Below are 18,095 nucleotides of genomic sequence, written 5' to 3'. Positions count from 1 at the left end.
ACCAGCATTTGTTTCTTCCCTTGCCCTTTAAAGCATTCAGTTAGCCCATAGGCAGGCCAGAGAAGACTGAAATCTTTGCATCAATGCCTCAGATACAGAGGTTACAGCAGTAATGGAAAAAGAAAAAATGAGCCTTATATGCTGGATAATTTAGCAAAAGTAGGAATGTGGAAAAAACTGACATGGAAATTTTTCATACACAGACTAGCAAGTATCATCTTTCGCCACCAGCACTTGGCTCAATTAATCAGAGTTCAGGATGCAAGTTACTAGCCAGACAAAAACAAAGTGAGTGGTTGGAGGTGACTGAGCACTGTGTTTCGCAAGGACAAGCACTGAGCTGGCATTTCAGCTGAATATAATAATGGTTAATAACAGAGTGCAACAGGTGTATATATAAAAATAAAACTAAAAAGTGATGATCTGCATGTTTGTTATAAAGTTTAAAAGAACGCAGGTCTTTGCAGAAAGAGAACTTCCAATAGCCAAAATGACAAGACAAAGACAAAGAGCTGATCCAGACCTATGACAGCAAATACAGACTTCCTTTAAACTACACTAACCTGAGTTCACCTGTGTGATTTATTTCACTTGCATGGAAATAATATTAAAACTTTCAAACACAATAGTTCAACATGGCCAGGCTTTCCTTGTGTAGTAGTGACTACCATAACATGACAAAAAGGGGCACAATCAACAGTACAATCTGACAGGGGAAAATGAGCACTGAAAGATAGCTTTTATGAAACAGGACCAGTCGCTTTTGCTTACAATGATGGACATAAGTAGGCTGTGAAGTAGAAGGCAACAGAATACACTAATGTTAGAATGCCGTTGAATAGATGGGCCTCTAAACATACCCAGTCTTCTGGTGAACATGGATGAATTCCCTTCAATCCCTCATGGCTCATGAATGCCGTACAGCCCTGGGTGCACTGTGCTTAAAAGCTGAAAAGCTCTGTTCCTGCAAGCGAATTACCTTTTTGCTAAGCTGTTGATTTTCCTTTTCCAGTTCCACAAACTTTAGGCTGCTCTCTTTGGATGTCAAGGAAGCATCTCTCAGCTCTTGGATTGTATTCTGCAAGCTCTGATTATCCTTCTCTAACTTTAGTATGCGACTTGAAGCGCATTCATTCAACTCAAACACAAAGGACTTTCTGGCTGTTGAAACATAAGAATCAGAAGGTGAATTCAGAAACATCTCTCTTCCTAGGTACTCAAGATTCACCTGTATGAAGATAATTGCAGTCAGATCCTTATCATTTCAGCTTAACTGCAAAGTAAACACTTTGTTAAACACAGAACCCATTTTGACAGACAACAATTAGGACCTTTAATAACTAAATATTTTAAGAGATAACCATCTTAAGTTACTTTCCTAACTCTTCTTAAAGTTGCTTTAAACATGTTAGCAACTTGTTTAATGTTGGTAGCAAAATACACTTTGATACCCTCTCATACTTCCATCAAAGGAAATAAATAGGCAGAAAGCAGACCACCGTGACATGTTTGCTAAACCAGAAAGATGGTGCACTTTCAAAAGCAAGTGAAAACTTACGTATTCAATCACATTTAGCCATGAAAACAAAAACCTTACAGAAGTGAGTTCCAATGCTCATCTTTACAGATACTTCATCAAGAATATGCCAAGTCAGGGAGGGTATTTTACTATCCGATAAGCCAGACACAGGACATCTATCAGAATGTTGATTCCAGAAAAGTGTCTGAAGTTGAAATCTCAGAACTAACAACATTTACGCAAGTTTTACAACAGAGATGTTAATTTACTCTAAATGTTCGTAGATCAAAAGTCCTACTAACTCTCAGCCTTAAATCCCAGTACCAAAGCCTCATTGTTCTGTTCATTTCTCTGTTCAGGACCTGAAATAATTATAAGAGCAACCCTCTGTTTCACTTGGAATAACTGCTACCCTTCACCTCAAAACCCCATTTCATAAGAAATTATCTTGAAGTCTCAGAAGATTATTCACTCCTGCTAAACAATCAGCACTATTACATACAGCATACTAAATACTTTAGAACAGTTGGATTTCTGAGAATGGTACTATCCCATTTGTCTCTTTTATGGAGCATCACCTAGAAAGTTTTGGTCAAATGAAGACTGAAATAGTAAACATTAACTAAATAATCCCTTTGAGTTCTGTCCTGAAGCAAAGCCTATCTAAGTTACTTTTTTCCATGCCTCTTTTTAATTATTTTGAATAAAATATTGCAAACTAGCAACTAAAATCTTCTGCTATCTGCCACCTTTGCAGACTTAACTTGAAATCCAGGAACAGAAGGTTTTCCAAAACAGCTTTGCAGACTGACTCAGTTTGTACAAACAGCAACATGCATTGAAATGGAACTTCTTAAGAAGAATCATTGTGAAAGTAGGACAGCACTTCTGTGAGCTAGTTTAACATTTTAAAATTTAATGGGTTTAGTGCTTTTAAATGAGGCTTCCGTCACTAACTTTTTTTTCCTATTGAATATAAATGGTTACTTTTTTCTCAGTTCCTCTTACTCTCTTTTCTTTGGTTAATCAGAGAGACTCTGAAGCTCCAGTGCTGAAATGCTGAGCAGGGATAGACTCTCATCTTTTTTCTTCCTTTTCTTTTATACCACTCTGTTGAGCAAATTTAGGAAGTTATGTTTAACAGAAATGAATAAATAGGAAATAAAACAAAACAGGCATCCTTCTTTTTATTACATCACTAACAAATCCAAATCAGGTCTGGGGAAAAACTTGCTATATGAAACAAGACAGAAAATTCGATAGCTTTACAATTTCCTGAAATACATTTTATCAAACTTGGTAAGTTTTGAGAGAACTGCATTTTTTTCCCCACTGGCTAATATAATAAGAAGTATCTTTGATTATACATAAGGAGGAAGAGTGCCATTCACTTCCCAGGCTAAGGTAAATGTGCTTTGCAAGATTGTTAATTAAAAATAACAAATAATTAGCCATTAATGTTATTAAACAGAACTCCGATCATAGACAGCAAGCAGATTTGGTGTCAGGCACACATTCAGTTATTTCACAGAACAAAGCTATTCTTCTAGACTGCTTTACTGAAAACTGAGCATCTGCTTATTCTAATACACTCCTTTGTCTTCAAGTTAAACTGCTCCTGGTACACAAAGCCATACATGCAAGTCTTACCAGAATCAAGTGAGTAAATAGTAAAAGCTGCACATGGAACTGCACAAAACAGCTTATATTTTATATGCAAAATTCCATTTTGCATTGTTATTTAGGCTGGTATTATAGACAGAACGAATGTTAGACACTGAAACCAATGCTGAAAACTGAGTAGTGAAGGAAGCATTAGTTATGTTTTTGATAGTCACGGAAATCAAATCAACCATTCAAAAAAAATAATCAGCCCGTTATTTTAACTGTACACATTTTTCAGCATCTAGTAAAAATAAATGACTTCAGCACACAGCACTTCCTGGGACTTAAAGACCACTAATTGTCTGTACTAATTGTACTAAAGAATACTAAAGATCACAGGCTCCTCCCAGCCATTCAGTTAGAAATATCCAATGTGACATTTCTGCTTGGTCATTTGCAAAGCTTCTTTAAAATTTTTATAATTTTATTTAAAAGTCACTCTCTCAGTAACAAACAAAATAAAAGGAAAACATTTTAATGCTTTCAAAAGAAAGTGAAAGAAATGAAAAGAATACATTTTAGAAATTCCACAAAACCTAAGTTCAAAATCAGGTGGCTGAATGCGGGAAATTCTCAGGCTTTGATTCAAATTCTGTTCCCACCTTAGTCAACCAAGCTGCCTATTCTGAAAGAGACCACAAACACAACAGCTACCCCAGCTAGTACTTACTATCTGCAAGATCTGTGCTTTTAGACAGTTGTTCTAGTTCCCAGCCTAGGTGTGCAGACTCATTCATGCTCTGTTTCTGTGCAATCTCCAAGACCATGTTCTCCTCCAAAAGCTCTTCAATTCTCTTCTTGTCTGTGTCCCGGTCCTGTGCAATACACACATGAATGAAAAGGCATGCTGAGCTCTTGCATAAGATTTTTCTGTCAGTTGAACTGCTACAACCACAGCATATGTAGAGGGTAGAAGAATCTCCTTAAACACTGTGTGCTTTTATACTGAAATACATGTACAGCATTAAATGTTTGCTGTTGCCTACCATACATGCCACAGAATGCAGTGCAGAGACACCCAACTGGCCCTATGGAGTCAGCTCCGGTCCATGAAGCACCTGTAGTGAGGCTGACTGGAGTGAGAACATACTGGGCCATGACAGGGCTGATACAAGTCAAAACATTAGCATAATGAAAAAAGAGAGGACATACCAGCTCTACATCATGAAGTTTGGATTTCAATTGCAAATTTTCCTTCTCTAATTCATGTAGTTTATCACCACGAGCTCTTGCCATTGTTAGCTGTTCTTCTAGCATGGCCTTTGTTTCAATTAATATGATGTTGTCCTCTCTTAATTCCTAGGGAGAAAACATAACACTGTTAATCTCTTTACATAAACTGACTTTTCAAAGATGAGGTGACTTTCATAAACTGACACTGCAACACACAAAAAAAATCTTGATATGATTCTGTTTCATAAAGAAGGTTTTACCTGGTATTTTAGTGGGAGATGATAATACTATATTTAATTATCTGTGAGTCATTAATGCAAACAAAATCTAATCTTTTTTATCCCGCTCCGAATTTTAGATGTTTAATGGAGTTGGTTTTGCTTTATGTGAGGCTAGATAAAGAGGTGCAAAGAGACTCAAGTTACAGAAAATCAACTATGTCCATATCCCTGCTTCAGTCCACTTACATGTAAATGTTTGCTTAAAAAAGTTTATTTCATGAACAGAATTTTAATTAATTTAAACAAATGAAGTTGTTTTATACTTACTTCTTAACACACACCCTGCCCCATTCGCAATAAATACATGAGCATTAACTGCACAGACCATGTTGCTTATCCACTACAGCTTCTGGATCTGTTTTTACTGAGTAAAAATTCAATCTATTATTCTGCTGCAGACACAGCATTAGAAACAAGCCAGTCATGCTGCACTCCATATGTTCCTTTCAAAGTAACAAATGAAGCTGCATGCATTCAAGAATCTTATCTCCAGAAACATGAAATGTCCAAAGCATAAAATCTGGCCATGTACTCTTGGTCATGTTTTAAATGCATTTATTAAATGATGTCTATTTCAAGTTACAATACCTCACTGCTAGCTTTTACTCCTCAGATAAGTCTTGAGTCAGAGACAGAATTTTCTATGGCAGGAACATAGCAGCATTTAAAAAAAAATTAAATGGACACAGGAAGGATTTTTGCCCAGAAGAGTTATAATGGGGCAAGAAGCAGCTTATTTGATTCTCTGAAGAAATGTGAAGTCTCTGCTGACATCAGTGTTCATCTCTGCTCTCTCAGACCACAAACATCCAAACCAAATAGATTCCTGAAAGATCACCAGGCATGAGCAAATCCCTTTCAGTGCTAAAGCAGCAACTGCCTACTTATTTTTGGGAGTAGGATCAGCCTTAAGATGCCTCATGCGGCTCAATTATTAAAAAGAAAAGAAAAAAAAAGAAAAGAAAAAAAAGAAAAGAAAAAAAGATAGCTGTAAAGCACAAGTTGAAGAGTGTCTGATGACAGCCACTCCTCTTGCCTTCAGATACTACAGGGGGATGTGATTTAATAGTCTTATATAGCCAGTAATCTTAGTTCCTTCCTGCATCTTGACTGTAGATGGCATAATATGGAAAGTCTATCTTACTCAGTACCATACTGCCCTTGATTTCTCAGTGGGCCAGCTACCAGCTTGCAAAATCTGAGAAAAATATTTGCCTCCTACAGTGCCATTAAAAGGACAACTATATGTTAGTGTTTGTAAAGTGGTTTACCACAATTAAAATGTCTGAGTATGTAAGTAACTAAAACAATTATAATACTGAAACGCTAATTTTACAGAACAAGCATTTTTGACCAAGTCTGGTCTAACAGGGTCACTTGAGAGCAGGCAAACTAAAAAGGCTGACACTAGACTTATGACAGACCAGAGGAAGTACATGACAAAAATATGCTGGGTGTCATGGAAAGTGCCAGAATACCTGTAATGGAACAGCGACATGACAAGAGTTTATTTTCCTAGATCATCACACTCAATCCGGACCACAGCCCTAAGAAGTAAGGTGGTGTCTGACCTCAAAAACATGACCTCAGAACTATCCCCAAAACTGCGTACCAAGCAGGAACTTGTTATTTTAGTGTCTCATGAAGAGTCAAGCTATGTGCCAAGTAAATACACATATCCAGGCTCTGGTACAAACCACACATCACTGGGAGCTGCAATATGTGGAAGACTGAAGCGCTATCCATTGAGAACGCAGGAGCAGTGGACAAGTCAGTTCAAAGCAGTTCTGATGAAATGTTAAATTAATAATCTGGTGGAAATGCCTGCTACGGCAAGGTCAACATTGCTCACTGGTGTGCGCATGGTTTGAGGTCATCTTAATATACAAAAGATCGTATAATTTAAATAATTACTCCATGGGAGCTTTGTAGAGTTATTTCTCAAGGACTGGAAGGTAAAGCTATCCTAACTAAAACATGTCAGAACTAACATCTCCCAGAAGTCACTGGAACAACATAATTGACCTAAAAATGCATCTGACTACAAATCCCACTTGTTAGACAATCAGCAGGTGGTGGCCATGGGGTGGTGGTGCTTCCACTGAAACAAAGATTTATTTTTTCTTTAATTAACAAACACACCAACATTATTTTCTAACTATGAGTTTATTTTTAAACTGACAGTAAATTAGTTGGCTTTGGGTTTTTTTTTGTTTTGTTTTTTTTTTTAAATACACTGAATTTACTAGGCAAGGGACTAAAAAAAACAAACCTTTTGCTTGATATCACTTAAATTGTGATGGTTTAATATCTAACAAATATAATTCTGCTTTTGTGATTTCTAAAACAAATTACAAATTGTGGTTTGATCCTGTATCACTGTGCCCTGAAATAGCTTTAAGAATATGCATTGTGTACTCATATGGTTACAATTAACTCTAGGGCTCAGTGGCTGCGCAATCAGGGTGTGTTACTACTGGAAAACATTTTAAGAAACCTAAAGTAGTAATCAGATTGTTTAAATCTGAAACTAGAGAATCTGCACACATATTCAGACCTAGTTTTTAAAAAGAGTTCAAACCTCTCCCTTCCTGGCAGTTCAGAAACTGCCGCTACTGAGCTGCTATTAACACAGTTAACATCTTGTAACAATCAAACATTGTCTCGGACAGCTATATGAAAACATACAAGAGCTACTTTTGCTTTAACATTCACATAAATACCTCCTGTCATCCCACATGGAAATGTGATTGCAGTGAGAAGGGGGAAGAATGGGCAAGGCAGACTCCCTGGCCTCAGAAAATAACCTGATCTCCTGGAGCAGCACAACACTTGATGACGAGAAATGCTGGAGGGAAGCTTCACATTGCAGAGAAGCATCTCCTTGGAGGAAGCTCTGCATTAAGCCTGCCCCTCCACATTCACACTTATGACCTCATTAAGCTACCTCAGCAGGAAGGACTCCAGAGCACATTCATCTTCAGGTTCTTTGAACCTCGGTCAAACTAAAATGTCATTTCATAACAACTTTGTCAAGACATACAGAAAAGGAAACAATACACACACCTAAATGTGTTACGTTCCCATAGAGAATTGCTCTTTCTGCACTCCTTCTGCAGTGGCTCTTTAAACCTCTTACCACCACTGCTACTGATTTTTACTATGTGCTTTCAGAAACTACTTGTAAGCTTGCTCACAATTCCTAAAGCTTGTCACAGCATCGTACATGGAGCACAGCCCTTATTTTTTGCTCAAACTACCCAATGTGTATATGAACTACAAGAAGGAAAAGATTCTTAAGTGCTCATTTAATAACTTTCTGCATTGATGCATGAAGGTAAACCCACTTTTTTCTTCTCACTTACCAATTTGGCACCTCTTATTAACAATCCTGTCAAGACACTATGAGCCCTAAGGTATCACGTTACCATAGAAAAGTAGCTTACGGTGTACTTTATGTACCTATATTTTCATTGCTGTGCCTCTATAAGGCTTGTTCAGGTTTTAAGACTTGGAGCATAGGAAGCCAGCTGCAACCAGCAAATGCCATGAGATGAATCAGCACTGTACTATCTAGTAGTAAAAATTTCTACCATGTTACATTGCTGCACAAATCTTACAACTTGGGAGTTGTAAGCCAAACAACGGGAGGAATCTGAGCAGACATGAACTGATTCCAGCCATTAAACTTTCTTCTGAATGAGTGGGGGACTTGAGACAGGGAAGACAGAAAACTGAGGGACCACAGAAAGTTTGGTACTGGCCACTGTGCACAGCCTTTGGTCTACTCCAAGACCATAACAAACACAGAATAGCACACCATGTGGAATCCTCTGAGTGTATCAGCATGAGACCAGTTGAGTTGGCCTCATGTTGCCACTGCAACACTGGCGGTCCATGGCTGTGCCAAGGCTCAATGAATGATGGAAGAGGGAGTGGTGAGAATGTGAAAGTCTCTAGCTATTCTAGACCACAGAGCAGCCTGCAAACAGATGTGCAACCCTGCTGCATATTAGAAGAGCTCAGCACCTACAGCACCACCAATGTTTGCTACAGGTCACATTGCGGCCCACAACTGGAGTAGTGCCATATTGAAGGGAAATATTCTTTGTCCCACTATTGTATTTCAGGGAGGTATCCTTGGAGAGCCAGCACTTATCTCTGACGCTCAATACGTTCACCAAAAACTGACAGGGTTGAAGAGGGAGTGAGGAAAATTGGAACAAATTTGAAACTGAAGCGTAGGTCTCTTTACTGAGTGGTACGTTAAGCAAGATAAGCATGCAGACGGCACAGCAGGAAACTGCTGGCTCTAGGACAAGCAAGGAGGCTGAGAACTCAAAACCAGAAACAGCTACTCCCTTGATCTCAGATGAAGACAAGACTAAAGAACTCCTCTCCCAGCTCTGGCTAAATTATTTGAGCAGAGGTAGAAGCTAACTGATTCCAGTGCACAGTAAAAAGGTAAATGCCAGGATGCCATGGTGATAGCTAGTGTGCCAGGTTAACGCATGACTGATCTGTCAGCTTGAGGAGAAAAACAGAGCTTCATACTTCCTAATGTAAACCAGGAATTACTGAGAGGGAAGACAAGCTTTTGTAGTCTATCACTACATTTAACAACCATGCATTTTAGTGAACCTATTCAGAAGCAGCAGCAGCTAGCTGGCCCCTTAGGTTAGGGGTGGGGGAGAATTGTTTACAAAGAGTTTATAGAGCAGAAATAAGGTTTGTGTTTTGGGCCAGAGGCCTGGCAAATGACAGTTACAACATCATTCTTGTACCTCAGACCTGGGATTTTATTTAATTATAGTGAGACTGCCAATTACTGAACCTCCATGTGCTCACCAAGTCTGGATATTTATTTGACTTTGGCTGAAGTGTACATGAATTATTGAGGATTTAGGTGAGGATGGCTCAAAGAACTCAAAGGATAGAAAAATAACAGCAATCTGGCCTAAATTTAAGGTCAGCCATACTGTGATCAATGACTTGGTCTAGATGATCTGCAAGGTCCTTTCCAGTCTAAGTTAATTAATTAATTCCAGGATGGGCATAGCTGCAGGTGACTAAGCTGAGTAACTGGCACTACTACTGGATCAAAACTATACATTGCTCATTGATATACCCTACTCAGGGCACTACAGAAGATCCAGATTGTCTCTCCTTTATACTGCAAGCAACAGTTGCAAGAAAGGGGTGTCAAGAATTTGCCACCTAAGTCATGCTTAAAAACACCCAGATATTTTAACAACAGTTGCATCTGCTACAAATCCCTAAGGAAAAATACCAACGCATTCATTTAGCTAGTTTATATATTAAATTTAAAATGCTGGTCAAAGGAACAACTCTGGAAGACAGAGCTTTTACCTAAGAACAAATTTTCAAGGCTAGACTAAAGGTCTGGATTCTCTAGAAGCAGCACGCAGAAAGGTCTGTCTTGTTTAGACACATAATGTTGAAACAGTGTTTATTAAAACTAATGGGTATTTATTTTCAGTGGGCACCAAGTCTTTCTTGCCACTGACAGAAGCTGCAATGTTGCTAATTCAATAACTATGCTGTATGTTAGGAAATTTCTACTTGCTCTGATGTTCTGCTACAGTCAGCTCAATGACAAATGACACAGGGACTGGTAACACAAAAGCCAAACACTAAGGATTACTCAGCAAATATTTCCCCCCATTTTTACTTGCCTCCATGCGAGCTTTGTAAAAATCCACATCATGAAGTTTCTCTTTGCACCGAACAAGTTCCATCTCAAGTCTCTCCACACGGTTTGCCCTTTCTCTCAGAGAGTCAAGCTCATCTCTGTATGCTCGGGCAGAGCGAGCATCTGAGGCCAGGTGGATATTCTGTGAGGAGTGAGGAGTAAGTAGGGAGAAAAATCTTGGTTAATACTTTAATGCATGTTCTTTAAAGTTTATTTCTATTTATTTAGTACTTTAAGCATAGGCAAACAGCATTCCCCTGGTTCAGGAGTAAGAGAATTATACTATCTAGTAAAAATTCTCTACAAGACACAGAGGTTCTTCAGGCTGTTGGGACTCTGACATTTCTAATACCTAATGCTGCATAAGCTTCAGGCATTACTAGACTATTTGCAAGCTTAACAAAAGAGACTGCTCTCAACAGGTTAAGTGGAAAGTGTAGCATTGCTATGCCATAGCCATAATCATCAAACAGCTTGCTGGAGTAACTTCATTAAAAAACGGACATAGTAATATTTTTAGCCTCACACAGGAAAAGGCTTTTTTTTTTTAAATAGGGAAGACTGTCACAGTAAAATGAGCCCATCTTACCTCCTGTTTTATTTTTTGCAGCTCTAGTGTGAGCTGCTCAACTTCGTGTTTTGAATCTACAAGCTGCTCAGACTTCTCTTCTCTGAAAACAGTAAGAAAAACCTTAATAAGAATTTCCCCCCTCCACAAAACAATACTGACTATATGGACACTCCTGGGAATCTGGAACAGAAGACAGAAATCTCCTATATTCTGAACATAAGAGTCTCTTTGTCATGACAACTTCATAAAAGCAAGGGATTTTTCTCATGATATAGATCCGAGTTTACAATTATTTTTTCAGTGAGTACCTCTGTTTAAATTTCATTGGTGCTACTGCTGCCATAGCCAGCTTCACTGGCTTCTGAACTTCCCACTGATAATTAAAAAGTACAGCCAGTCATTGGCATTTTGAAGACAGGAAGAGAGAGATGAGACACAAAAAGAAAAATCAAAGTAGCCATCACTCTGTGTTTAAAGAACAATTAAGAAAGAAGAAAGATGGAACACCCATACTAGCTTCCTACTGCTATGAATAAAAATTGTGTTGAATAAAAAAAGTTGTGTTTCTGAGAGCTCCCATGGAGGCCAGTATACCGAAGCCGATAGGCACTTGCATTTTCATGATGCTCAAGACTTAATATACAAGTCTCTCTAGGAGCACAAATCACTGGTGACTCACAGCTCCTGCCGGATTCTTCTCAGTTTAGCCTTCGTGTCTGCCAGCTCGACTGCAAGGTGCTGCTTGTCTTCATTAGAAAGAGGGTTGGCTGGGTTTGGTGAAGAATCTGGACTCGGTACTTTCAACGGACTTGGTGGTTGCTGAGACTGCAGATAATCTCTCTCTTGAGTGAGATCTACAATGACCTAGACATACAGAGAAGCATGCAGTGTCAAGAGATAAATAGTATAATAATAAATAGTTTTTAAAGTATCTAAAAATTATTTAGAAATGTAGAAAATTATTAGCCTGGCAGTATACAGCATTCAAGTGATAGCCAGGAGTGAAGGTTACAAAAAGGAAGAAAGGATCTCCATTATGTTCAGACCACTTAGAAAATGTTTCTCCTTCCAATGCTCAAAATCAGCGGCTGCTTGGAGAATTCATGAAAATCAATAGCAACTTAGAGTTTTAACCAACACAATCACAGTCAAAAACCTGACAAAAAATTAACAGGTTAGAGAAGGCAAGAAGCTTCCTCCAGAGATCAGAAGCGAAAGGAACTGATGAGTCAGCAACCGATAGGGCAATCTTCACATGGAAAAAAACCTAGAGAAGACATTGGAACCCATGACGGTAGTAGACACCAAAGGAGAGACAGGTAAGTAGTCACTCAAAAATGAATGACTGATCAATGAAACAGTCAAAAATCTTTCTACAGATTTTCAGAATTGTAGCAGAAAGGTGCAGAAGAAATAGAAATCCAATGCACAAGTAAGACAAGAGAAGGAAGGGAGCCTGCATCTGCTGCTTCACATGAGCCTGATATGGGAAAGAAGCCATCATACTTCTGTGCATTCATCTCTCTCATCAATGAGCCTCTTAAGGTGGAAAACCATATTCCTGGAGAGAGACTCTAGTTCTTCTGGGGCCATATCTGGGAGCTCCAGCCACTGCAAGTCGAAGACATTCTCCTGGTTGTGAGTCACCTGGGAAGAGAAACAAAGTCTTTGCACTGGCTGATTTGTAAATTTGTTTGCTTTATATGCTGCATCCCCCAGGTTCTTCTACTGATCTATCAAAAAAAAACCCAACATATCATGCTTCAAATCAGATTGCAAATAACAAAAACAACTACCTTAATTGTAACACTACCCACCTGTTTCTGGTATTTAGATTTGTTAATCATTAAGGCTGATTTTTAAAAGTGATCAGATACATATTATGATCAACAGTATGTGTGCTTGCACTTTGCAAACATGCAAATGTCTTGCTGCAAAAGCACTGAGGTGGTCACCACAGGGATCTGAAAGGACTGATCCCACAGTGTACAGCTGGGCTGCTGTCTCAGTTTTCTGGAAATATTACATATGTATCCTTAAAACAATTACGTATCCTATAACTGGCAAGCAAGGCATTTAACACTGCAGATCTCAAAAAGTTCACTAAGCCAAGTAATGTTCACAATGCCTTTAATTTTCATTTTACAATCTGACGGCAGTAACACATTCAATCTTTTATTTTCATGAAGTTCATGAATCCATTGTGAAATTCCAAACATTAATATTTCATAACAACTTACATCAAGGAAGGGAGAGATAAAAAGTCAGAACAGACAATACTGAGAGTCTCACCTCCTGAATGTGTGACACAATGGCAGCTTGGGTTTCAATATCCAGTTGTTTTATTCTTTCAATAAACTCTTCTTTTCTTTCACACTGTTAAAAGAAAACAACACACCCTGAAACAGTGCTACATATCCTAAAACTTACTGCATCTTTTTTTATTCAATTAAAAAAAAAAATAAATAAAATTCAAAACCTCCTTACATTGCTAATGACAAAATTTTTAAGATCTACACTTTGTCACACCAGAAGGTATAATAACACTTCATTGCTCCATATGGAGCATGGACTAAATTATGCATTAAATTATTTAAACTTTCTACTGTCAGTACAATTAAGGCTAAGTTAAATGGCTGGGTTTGCTCTTTAAAAACAAGTTTAACATGCAGTGAGCTCAAGAGGTGGGGCAACTGTGGGAAGAAATCATCACAGCTTCATTAATGGAGCTCCACAAACATAAACCTCCATTTATGTTGCATCATTTAACCTGTTTGCTTTGCTGTTTTCATTTTGCTTGGTTTTGGCAATGAAAAGAAATGCATCACTTCAGATACTATTGTAATCAATGCATAATGCTTGTTAGACCAAATCAGCATGTGCTTTAGATAAGAAATGGGACTGAGAAACATTCTGGATAAAAATGACTGACATTTCAGATTAACAGATTTTAGTAAATCTTTTACTTGAGGCAAACATCTGCTATCTGTACACCTGCGATTGTACACTAACAACATTATTCCCTTCTTGTAACAACTGTGCATTGTGGAGAACTTAAGCATTGCTTAAAGTTGTTTTTTTTTTAACTCATTTAAAGTGCCCTTTTGGGGCCTGGTTCTGAGTCTCAACCATTCCTTCCATTGGGAAGAACTCAATCTCATAAACAGGGACTGAGGATAAACAGCAGCTTGCTAAATCAGACTTTTATTCTTTGTGCTGCAACGCAACAGGGAGATAGCTCAGAGCAGTCATATTTCGACAGCCTTACTCTGACATAATTGACTTGACATAGCTCAGCAGGATAAGTGTCCTAAGGCATGACAAAAAACACTAGACGGACCTACAAACATGGACAGTTATAAGCAAAGGCGAGCCCGCAACCATCTATTGTTTACCACCACAGAGGTCTGGTGGGCAGAACACTGACTTCTTTATCTGGTAACTGTCATGCATTTCTGTGGAGTTTCCCATATACATTGCCTGTCTCTTTATTTTAACAAATGCCGCATAAAAATCCCCACATGAATATACAAAGTATCTATTCATTTCAGATTTTCTACACATAATATTCAATCAAAAGATTATGCAAATAAAGTCAGCATTCATTAAACAAATGTTTAGACTGTTAGCTCATCTGTTTATTTGGCACTAATATGTACTGTCCAATTCGTATTTTAAAACTGTAAGAATGATTATCTTGATATCAAGACCACTGTTCAAAGCTTATCTCTTCCCACTTTGTTATCAAAGTGGACTACTTAGTTGCAAGAGTACATATCCTGTGGCTGATAAAGCACTGGCAACAAACTGAGGCTACTACTATCACAAAGTGTGCTTCCTTTTCTTGCATTTCTTTCATTCACCGATTGTGTCTTCTCACAATTTCAGCTCACAGGCTGTCTTGAGCTGGAGATTTGTTCATACAGCACTGATTTTCTGCTAGATTTTCTCACTACAGAAAAAATAACAGGTTCAAAAAAAAGAGAAAAAAAAAAATCTGATTTTTCAAGCCTCTAATGAATGTTCACCTGCACAGCACATCCCAGAACCAACAACAGCAGCTTCTTAATTTCATCCATACTTTTACCTGGAGAAGAAAAAAGGGAATCAGCATGTATGTACAACAAGTTCAGTACTTGCAAAATACTCCAAAATATCTGCCTGAAAAGAGAAATAAGACCTTTGAACAAGTGCCTGGACAATAAAATAAGTATGTGTTAATTACAACATTACCATGCTTTCCATATAACAATACAATTATTATGGAATAGTATCCCAGATCCAGCAGGACTTTTTTTCCCCTCCATTTAGTATCCTCACCTATATTTTCTGAGTTTTTTCTGATCAAGATGTGGGGGGCAGGGGGGGAAGGAACAAAAAAAATAAATAATCCACAAGCAGAAAAAAAAAAAACCAAAACTAAAACCAAAACAGCTCTCAACAAACCAACTTTTACATAGTTCAATGCATACACCAGTTTTGTGTTTAACAGGGCTTAAAAAAAAACACCCCTTGTTTTGTGATTAACAGGGGTGCAAAAAAGCTCACCAAACCATCACAACTTCCCCCCACTCCAAAAAAAAAACCATGCTAAAACAAAACAAAACCACCCAGGGCAGAAGCAAAGGAGGGTTACTTTTAAGGAAACGACTTGTCCTAAATTCTCTTTCTGTAAAACAGTTGCCAGTCAGACTTCCAAAAGCTGAATGCCATTCTGTGCACGTAAATTCTCTTTGAGAGATGTTTTAGCAAATAAATTCTGCCTCTGTTCTGCATCAAAGCCCGTTCACACTTTGAAGCAGAAACCCCATGTGCTAAAAGGGATAAAAAAAAAAAATGAGTGATGTAGAAGACAGAATATGCAGCTAACCATATGCTCTGGGAGCCGGGTGGGGAGGAGACACACACAGGTTGTTACTGCAGGGAACCCTGCTGCGACCAACAGCCCTGCCGGCTGCCTCCAAAGGTTAGGAGAGAGAAAGCTTCACAAGGGTAACTGGTGCAACTTTGAGCCAACTTGTTTCAATAAAATTAATGTGAGGATTGTTGTGTGGTAAAGAAACTTAAGTATATCAGAGTTAGATAAAGAAAGACAGAAGGCAAAGAGCTTCGATGAGGAAATAAAAAAATCATCATGGGGTTAGGTCCAGGAAAAGCCTGTCCTCATCCACACTAGGAGAGAAGATGGAACGAGAAACATGCCATGCAGTTTTCTCTCATCCCTATACATCTGCAGGCTTCCTGATACAGAATGCGTAACTGTGGGATAAACACTTTCATTTTATACCCTGCTTTACTTGCATGTTCAATTGCTCCTATCACTAAACAGACAGATACTAATTTCTCTGAGTGCAACTGTGTTCCTCCACTAACCCCATGCCCTTGTAACACTATACTGGCAGAAGGTTAGAGGCATGTACAGGACCCAAGGCTGGGAATTGGAGCTAAACTGACTCATGAGTTAAGCTGCTGCAGCCCCACCAATGCACGAAGGCACACTGACCTAAAATGCCACAAGGGTTACTTCCACCCTCTGAAACTTGCAAGCCAGCACAGCCATGTGCAGGCAGCTTCAAAAATAACATTTTCTTCCTATTTCCTGATTTTAGAGCACACAATTGCCCTGAACCAGTCCCTAAATGTACCTTACTTGCTCAATAATTTTTCAATGACGTTTTGTAATGTTGATATTTGAAATGTTTCATGACTGCCCTACAAAAGCTACCGGTATATGTACAAATCCCCACCAGAACTCTCAACATTGAAGTCCCACATTTGTAACCATTAAGATTTTGCAAGCAGAAATACTTCTCTTCTGCAGAGATGGACATATTTAAAACATGCTAGTTCACACTTCACCCTACAAGTACAATATTGTTAATTTCCCTGCAGAATATTTTTAACAATCATTCTTATTCTTTCCCCTTTACCTAGCAACACATATGGCTTGCTCTTCTCTGAAAATTACTATTTAATAGGTACATAACATTTCAGTCTGGAATTCTGATAGTTCTGTACGATTCTGAATAGCACAATGTTAAATTAGGTAGTGTCACAAAAAAAACCCTCAGCAACAACAACAACAAAACCTGTTACTTCATGAACAGTTCATTTGAGGGCATTACTAATCCAAAGATTCAGGTCTGATCAGAAGACATTTTTACATGAAAACAAATATTCATCAGAGTTTTGGCATCAGTTTCACTCTGCATCAGCTTCAGAGAAGATACAGACCAGGTATTAAATGCAGAGCACGACATGAAAGCAAGTTCCAAATTATGGAGGGCAAGTCCATAAGTGGACTTACGGAGCGCATCTCTCATTCTCCCAAACTTAGGCGGGGCAGAACATCTCCATGAGAGACTGAAAGAGTAGCCATCAGGTTGCTTGCTCTGGATCACAGACAACTGCCCTAACCCCTGCATGCTCCAATGGTACCTCATCACTGACCATAAATTCCAATCCAGGCACCATGGCATCACAGCTGTCCTCAAGGTGAGCCTAGTGGCTTGGAATCACTCATTTAAGAAAACATCAGAGTTACTTTCCAACAGCGAGAGCATCTATACCATCTGAAAGACATGCAAGCTACTTAAGCCATGCAAACTACACTTTACCTCTCTGCACCAAAGGTGCTATTCTCTCCGTGAGATAACAGATGGACATCAGTGATGCTCATCACCCTGTGAGGTAAAACACCTTCAGCTACTACTGCAGACTAACTTAGCAAGGTCAAACCTGGTCTGGGTTGGTCAACTCAGGGACTGACCTTACCTGGAAACACCACTCTGAAACCCTGTTCCCACTTGGGCCCTCCCATCAGGAACAGAAGTCAAGACAGACATGGCAAGCCCCTTTGGCAGGGAAGTCCAAGCCAGAGTTTATAGAAAGGACTGAGAAATTAAAAGACTCAAGGTAACCGTGAGTGTTTGCTACTGTTTTAAACATAGCATTTGGCAGTCTGCTCTCCTCACTAGCAGCTTTCAAAGAAAACTTAGCTGTCAGGAGTTTTCCAAGATTTTTTTAAGAAGTTATTTTCTGCTTGCTGACATGCTATGGACATGTAATGAAAGTGAGATTGTACTGCCCACTAGAAAAGCTTTTAAGGTTAAAAGGTCTACCTAGCATATCTGCCAGCCACACAAATGTTTGATCATGTTGATCATGTGTGGC

At 38.7% G+C, this 18,095-nt stretch overlaps 1 protein-coding gene across 3 annotated transcripts in view; it reads right to left on the bottom strand.

The window, feature by feature from the left end:
- The window catches only part of CCDC88C (coiled-coil domain containing 88C), a 155,657-nt gene that overhangs the window by 90,984 nt on the left and 46,578 nt on the right, over positions 1 to 18,095 (bottom strand). For all 3 annotated transcript variants that reach the window (XM_062638421.1, XM_062638406.1, XM_062638411.1), the window contains exons 5-13: positions 14,951 to 15,009; positions 13,215 to 13,298; positions 12,429 to 12,569; positions 11,602 to 11,786; positions 10,941 to 11,022; positions 10,335 to 10,493; positions 4,337 to 4,483; positions 3,855 to 3,999; positions 980 to 1,161 (exon numbers count right to left, since the gene is read on the bottom strand). In XM_062638421.1, the coding sequence (XP_062494405.1) occupies positions 980 to 1,161; positions 3,855 to 3,999; positions 4,337 to 4,483; positions 10,335 to 10,493; positions 10,941 to 11,022; positions 11,602 to 11,786; positions 12,429 to 12,569; positions 13,215 to 13,298; positions 14,951 to 15,009 (1,184 nt within the window). The remainder of the gene's footprint in view (positions 1 to 979; positions 1,162 to 3,854; positions 4,000 to 4,336; positions 4,484 to 10,334; positions 10,494 to 10,940; positions 11,023 to 11,601; positions 11,787 to 12,428; positions 12,570 to 13,214; positions 13,299 to 14,950; positions 15,010 to 18,095) is intronic.

The sequence above is a fragment of the Pezoporus occidentalis genome, unplaced genomic scaffold (genome assembly GCF_034315485.1).
Source record: "Pezoporus occidentalis ecotype Australia unplaced genomic scaffold, CSIRO_AGI_Poc_V1 ctg115, whole genome shotgun sequence".
NCBI lineage: Eukaryota > Metazoa > Chordata > Aves > Psittaciformes > Psittacidae > Pezoporus > Pezoporus occidentalis.
The sequence above is the reverse complement of the archived record's forward strand: the minus strand, read 5'-3'. Positions and strand labels throughout refer to the sequence as shown.